At 31.7% G+C, this 7091-nt stretch overlaps 1 protein-coding gene and 1 long non-coding RNA gene across 8 annotated transcripts in view; both read right to left on the reverse strand.

The window, feature by feature from the left end:
- Positions 1–1646: 1646 nt before the first annotated feature.
- Positions 1647–4479, reverse strand: LOC107061581 (uncharacterized). 4 transcript variants are annotated; one of them, XR_001474073.1, is made up of 3 exons: positions 4369–4479; positions 3679–3743; positions 1647–1984 (listed from the first exon to the last, which is right to left on the reverse strand). It is a non-coding gene; the product is annotated as an uncharacterized lncRNA (long non-coding RNA). The 4 variants fall into 4 exon arrangements; XR_001474070.1 differs by lacking the exon at positions 1647–1984 and adding an exon at positions 2428–2621 and having other exon boundaries at positions 3673–3743; positions 4369–4477; XR_001474072.1 differs by lacking the exon at positions 1647–1984 and adding an exon at positions 2428–2621 and having other exon boundaries at positions 4369–4474.
- Positions 4480–5347: 868 nt separating this feature from the next.
- Positions 5348–7091, reverse strand: part of LOC102598636 (protein trichome birefringence-like 10) — a 6304-nt gene continuing 4560 nt past the window's right edge. Inside the window, exons 4-6 of one of the 4 annotated variants that reach the window (XR_001474074.1) lie at positions 5862–6243; positions 5720–5790; positions 5348–5630 (exon numbers count right to left, since the gene is read on the reverse strand). Coding sequence is in view for 2 of the 4 variants with exons in the window: in XM_006352718.2 (XP_006352780.1) it covers positions 5877–6243 (367 nt within the window). In the remaining 2 variants the exon portion in view is untranslated. Of the gene's footprint in view, positions 6244–7091 lie in introns of all 4 variants that reach the window. The other 3 variants (XR_367659.2, XM_006352718.2, XM_006352717.2) reach the window with 3 other exon arrangements.

A 7091-nucleotide genomic window follows, 5' to 3' on the forward strand; every position in this document is an offset into this window, starting at 1 on the left:
AAAATAACCTTATACTGACAACACATTGTTAAGAATTACAAAGATATTTTTTCTAATCATACTTGCTTGATGAATGATAATACAAACATTAAAAAATATTAAGAAAGCATGTCTAAGTACATAAAAATAAAAAGAAAGACTTGAGAATGACTTTGTATGTGAATCTTCATGAAAATAAATAAGTATGAATTTATATAAACAAAATAGAGGAAATGAAAAACTAAGGACTTGAGAATGATATATTTATTAACTTCATGTACTTTTTTTTTTGTTACATGTTAGTTTCATTCACAAACCAAATACGAATTTATATAGACAAAAATAGAGGAAATAAAAAATAAAAATTTGCAATGAAATTTTTTTTACTTTCATGTACTTCTTTTCTGTTGCAAACCAAACCAATATGATAAAGAGAAAGGATAATTGTGAATGTGAATCTTCATGAAATTAATATGAATTTATAGGCAAAATAAAGGAATACCATAAGACATCATAAACTTACAAATTTAAGTTTGGAGGTTATGGACATAAAAATTATGAGAGTTATGAATATTATTAAAAGTAAAAATTAAAGAGGGGCAAGTCATGGGTAATAACTCCTTGTGAATAAATTAAAAAATAAAGATAAAAATACTTAAAATGTAAAAAAAATTATTATCATTTCATGATTCATGATTTGAAGTGAGATAAAAAATAGAAAAAAAAATTGGAGAGTTTTTTGTTGTAAATGTTCCTACATTAATAAAATATTTATTTGTATAAATTAAGTAATATATTTTTACAATGCAATAATTAATTTGAATTTAAAAAAAGTCAAAAAAAGATAAATTATGTTTCTCCTTTTATTATAAGTGAGACAAATAAATAAAAAAAGAATATGAAGAGTTTTTATTATAAATGTTCCTCCATCAATAAAATATTTATTTGTAATAAATTTAAGTAATTTATTTTTATAATATAATAATTAATTATTTCTTTTAAAGAAGCAAAAAAAAAGAAGAAAAAAGCTAAATGTGAATGGAGGCCATAGAGAGGTGCCACATCACCTTATCTATGGTCCTCCTTTATATATACTCCCTCAGTTTCACAAATAATGACCTCCTTTCCTTTTTAGTCAGTTTAAAAAAGAATGACCTCTTTCCTTTTTTGGTAACATTTTACTTTTTGTTTTCCACGTGGCATGTTTAAGACCACAAGATTAAGGGCAATTTTGTACATTTGACATAACTTTAATTTAGGACCACAAGATTCAAAAGTCTTCTTTATTTACTTAAACTCCGTGTCAAGTCAAACCAGGTCATTCTTTGTGAAACGGAGGGAATATATAAAATGGCAATGGCCCGTGCCAGCACGGGCCCAATATTTTATTTGTGGATGATTTCATGGGCACTTGGTAATGAAGAATAGCAATAAAGAATTTGTGGATGATTTACATGGGCACGTGGTAATGAAGAATAGCAATAAAGAATTAAAAAAGGCACAACACAGCTATGTAAAACATAGAACTAAAATTGCATTATATGAATGACGCAAGTGTAAAAATGGTTGAGCTATGGTTGATAAAGAGCTGCTGAAGTTAGTAATATGCATGTTGACAGATTGAAATGTACAACCAAAGTAATCGGTGCTTCTTATACTTTTGTAGAGATTTTATCATATAGTTTCTCTATTGTCTTCACAAAGTTTCTTGGCTTAGTCAATTTCTGCTTCTTTCAAGAAAGCTAGTACATCCTCCTTACTTGTACAATTTGTATGTGTATTATAAAAAGTACACATTAATTATAGAGAAAATAAATTAAGCTCGACAATGAATTACACTTTCACTTTTCTGTTGATTTGAAGAGAACATGTTTATATATTAATTGAATAACTCGTTCAACTTTAGTGTTGTCATGTTACTTCTTGCAATGCTAGAAGTCGTAGTTTGAATGACCGTCTTAGAACAACTATTGGATGTGCTTTGCACTTTGCCCTCTCTGCCAAGCTAAAAACAATTAAAGACTATTTAAATACTCCATATAGAACGGTGATAAAGTAAATAAAATTATCTATAGCATTGGCGAGCTTTAACTAATAAGCCTTAAAATATATTTCACCTTTCAAGCGGAAGTGCTGCATCTGTTAAAGAGAAAGCAGAACTCACCAGATCATTTAAGTTCATGCATGTAGAAAGAAGGCCAACCTTGTGCGGTTTGTTTTTATTCCATTAAAAAAATCAAAAAATTTATATTCAAATTATCAGTTGTACGCCTTCTCATTTTGATTCCACAGTTGGCAGAAATAAATGGGAATTTCACATGTCAGCTACAACTTCTAGTGGGAGCATGCATATTTATTTGAATGTTGTGCGTACTCTTCACTTTCGATGCCGCACTCGTGTCAAATTCATGAATTTGATATGCATCCAATTGACATTTTTAAGAGTCAAGAACAACATAGATCTTCTCAATAATAAGATGAGAATATTATTTCCATCGTGCACCATGCAAAAAAGAAAAGAAGAAGAGATGAAGTCTAATCTGTTTTTGACTTCTTTATCTCATTCACGTCCAGGTCTGACATGACATTAGAGCTCTTTCACTTGGTCATGAGTTTGAAACTTAAAAGATCAATCTAATTACCTGTATACAAAAAAGCTAAAATGGTTGTAGGCAAAGGTAATCTTAAAAATAATGTTATGTTTTCTTCCTACTTTAATTTATGAACTGTTCTACCAACTACTTTTGAAACTCATATCATATTTCACTGATATTACTCCATATTTGTACCATCTCTTGATGCATTATGAACAAAAAGAGGGCTCCAAATATCTTTCCCATTCATCAGATTTTTTATTACCATCATTAAACTTTCATAGTCATATAAATAATAAGCTCTTATTATGCAATCTTAGATTTCTTATTCTCAAACCTCCAACCTTCTTGTGAATCATTACTTTTTGTCATTTAATAATTGTAGTTTTCTCTTATTTAATTTGTGTCTTGCCTTTCCAGTTTCCACATGAGGTCACTTTTTATGGTATTCAAATTTTCCTCAACATAACCATGCAACTTTAACAAAAACAATAAGTAGGTTGAAATTTTATCCAACACACTATTATTAACTAAAGTGAGTCTTCCATCGAAAGACAAATATTTTTTTTATGAGAAATTCTACATGGTGCACCTCCCATTCTATCAACCTGCAACCTCTTTACCCAATCCGAATAAAAAATCTCTGTCTTAGCACTCTAAAAGATTTTAAGATATCTTGAGGGTTCATTTTCACTATAGATATGCAGAATTCAATCTATTTCAGTCTTCTGCTTTTTTCAAAATTCAATCTATTTACTTTGTAGTATGCGTAGGAGTGCATCTCGCTTACCTAAAAAAAATCGAAAGTTTTTTAAACATACAATTACATATTAAGGTTTTAAACTAAAACTAAAATTCCTTACCCCTATTTACGTCTTTCAGCATCTTCATACAAATTATTACTTAAATATTACTAACATTTACTCGACAAATAGCATATAAACTTATTTAATAAAATTTATATATAGTAGAGAAACTAACAACAATTAATTTTATCATTGGCATAGTAGAACTTAATACACATCACTTGAGTCGACAGATGAATAAATAGCAACTTCTTAATATAATATCTCTATTTACGAAGGTAAATGCTACTTACACTAACCTCACTTAGTTGAAATAAGTGAAAACATATAGGTAGACTTTTTCATGTCAATCGATCCTCCTAACCTGAACACATAAACACAACAAAGTTTTAGATTATACATACATTTTTACTCATGCAAGTTATAAAAAGGTGATACATTTTGTTGTAGGAGTATCACCACTTGAACATCAAATATCTAGCTAACAAATATTTATTTAACAAAAAAATGATATATAATGCATATTATAATTATTGAATAGTTCTTTCTAGTGAATGTCAATAATGCATCCTTGGAATTGTTAAATGAAAGATGATTTCCTAATAGAATCCTTAAGGGGGCATTTCATCAAACACCTTGGTAGTGTAAAAGTTCATTCAGATCTCATAAAAGCATTTGAACACACACCCAAAATGCAAGTATAAGTCTTCTAATAAAACATGAAGAGCAAAATCCAATATGAAAAAATCTTATCCAGAAACATCAAAATGTATAAAGCCTAAGAGAACTTCAGAAGTAAAATAATGGCTCCCAAGATGAAATCGAGCAAAATCAAAGGTCGATAATCTTTCGGCCTCGTTTTTTTTGTGTATTGATCCCACAATTAGTAGATATGAAAAAAAAAAAAATCAAGATGGAGACTTCACTATATCAGGTGTTCAAATGAATTATTGGCGAAAAACACATGCTCTTAAGAGTATCCAACACACCTGAAATCCAAGAAATGCTACAGTACAAGTAAAAGATGCAAAAAAACTCAAGCAACATTAGGATTTGGGAAAAAGAAAAAGAAGAACAGTTCAAGTACACCTGTTTTGATATAAAGTACACGTGTTGAAAGAGAAGGACAAATAAATAAATACTTAGGTACAATTATTTATTTAATGAAGTGAGTCCACATATGGTACAACTTGTATTACTTTTGGAACCATTCCTTATTGCATTGTTAGTACACCACAAGTCCCATTTCTAAATAAGAGAAAGAAAGAATATAGATAGATATAGATTTCAATAAAATTTGTTGACCATCTTAAGTTGTAAGTAATAATTATATATAATAAATATAATTCTTACACTATAAGTATTAATGATTGTAATGGATAATTGCATCTCTTTTTGCTATTATTGTGTACAAGATTAACACTCGGTGTGATGTCTGTCAAATAATTTGAAAGCATTCGGCTCTGGACAACGCATGTAACGAAAATAAACTATTACTATGTGATTCTTGTCCAGTACTACTACTCCATATTTTATTCTTCTTCGAATAAAAATACTTTCAATAAACTCGATGAATGCCATAAAAAATAAAGACATTCTGAATTTATATTTTTAAAACAATTTGTGTCCATAAAAGCTTGGTAAAAATGCGAAGCTTAAATTTTAAAAAAGGATCATCTTTTTGGTTGTATAACTAAAAAGAATAGAGTAACATGAGTCTGTGTGATTTACAAGCTTAACATCTCTGAAATAGAAACTGATACCACAAAGGTGATTTATGCTAATATTATCAATGAAGAAACTGGGGAATCTCCAAATGCGGCATAATAATGGCTCATATATTAGCAACAGAAGGATCACAAAAATAATTGTAGTGAAGTTTTTGATGGAACTTCCACAAGAGATAAATTCATATATATACTATTAGTAAAATAAATATTCTAGTCTGTAGTAACCTAGCTAAACAAGTATTTTAAATTCCAATGTATTACCCTATAGTATGGCCTCCGATCCTATGCATGCCACTTTTTGTGACAGAAATTGCAACAATTGCCTCTTCGTATTTTCTTATGAATAAAATCTTGTTTGACCTCCCCAAACAAAAAAAGAAGAAGAAAGGAATGAGGTATAAAAACGGGGAATGTACAATATTGACAACTTGCCATTTTGTATAAAATTAGGTTAATGTTCTCTTCAGCTATACAACACATACATTTCAGTAATTTGGTGAAGAGATTCCAAATAATCCCAGCTGCAAAAATTGTATGTCATCAGCTCAGCAGAGAAAAATTCCCCAAACAAATCCAAATTTAATCTTGAAAAGGGGCACATTCCACTCACCATTGGCACAAAATTTGAGGTTTTCCTAATCGAGTTTCCATTCCAAGATACGCGTCTTATAGTCCATGAGACTGCAACCATAGTATGGTATGAGGTGTAACATTTGAAATGTTGGAGCAACATGGTTATAAGATCTCTTTACCTGCCACACCGGCGATTAAGAAGTAAGTTTGGAAAATTCTGCACAAGCCAACTCACGTTTGAGGAAGGTGGCATATAGAAGCTCGTTCCATGTATCAGGGACACCGGGGAGGCACCAGTGGCTGCAGTCTTGGCGGTGGAGAGGAGCTGGTCCAACCTTTGGACCTAAGTAATACAAAGATGAGTGACCGTCTCTTCTCTGAAATGTCATCCCTGTTACATTCAATAAATCCAAATTCCATGTTTTTGATTTGTTCTGTTTCTCCGACAGCACATTGATCACAGTGTTATATTCAAATGATGTTTTCAGCGACTCTTGGGATGATCCTATGTTAGGTAGCTTCTCAAGATGACAGTTACCGCCGGTCTTCCAGTCTCCACCTCTATACATTATATCAAAGTGATTCATTAGTTGGTTGTAACTAAGATATGTACTGAAGCAATGAACTAACTAACTAATCTGCATGTCTATTATCATCACAAACAATCTAGAAATAACACCAATCTACTAAATCAATTCAACCAATGAAAGCTAGCTCTCGAATTGAAAGATGCAAACATGAACTTGCCATCTGATTATTGGAACTAACGTAGTAACAGGCTGTATGTCCATGTTTGAAATTAGAAATTTGAACATAATCAATGCCACAGAATATGCATGTTTAGAGACGAGTTGGGTGAAGAGGAGGTCATGAGTTATGACAAACTAGGGTGGAGGACATTTCACCTATCACCTATTATTTTCATAAACTGTCTGTAAAAGCTAAGGAAACATACAATCTCAGGTAGAAATACACCCAAACTTGCATAAACACACTATGCAGTTTGTATGTTATATAATGTGGTGGTTAGACCAAGTATGTTGTATAGGGCGGAGTGTTGGAAGGTCAAGAACTCTTACATCCAACAAATTAGAGTAGTGGAAATGAGATTATTGAGAGGCTGAGATGGATGTGCGGGCATACTAGGAGAGATACATATAGGAACTGAGTTATTAGAGATGAGAGAAGCGAGGCGAGATGGTTTGAGCATGTGAAAAGAAGTTGCCCCCATATCCCAGTGAGAAGGTGTGTAAGGTTGGATATGAGGGGTCTAAGGAAAGGTAGAGGTAGGCCAAAGAAGCACTGGGGAGAGGTGTCCGGACATGACATGACACTCCTGCAACTTACCGAGGACATGACCCTAGATTTAGGGGGGGGGGGGGGGGGGGGGGGGGGGGGGGGGGGTAAAG

Source organism: Solanum tuberosum, unplaced genomic scaffold (assembly GCF_000226075.1).
Source record: "Solanum tuberosum cultivar DM 1-3 516 R44 unplaced genomic scaffold, SolTub_3.0 scf00150, whole genome shotgun sequence".
Classification (NCBI taxonomy): Eukaryota; Viridiplantae; Streptophyta; class Magnoliopsida; order Solanales; family Solanaceae; genus Solanum; species Solanum tuberosum.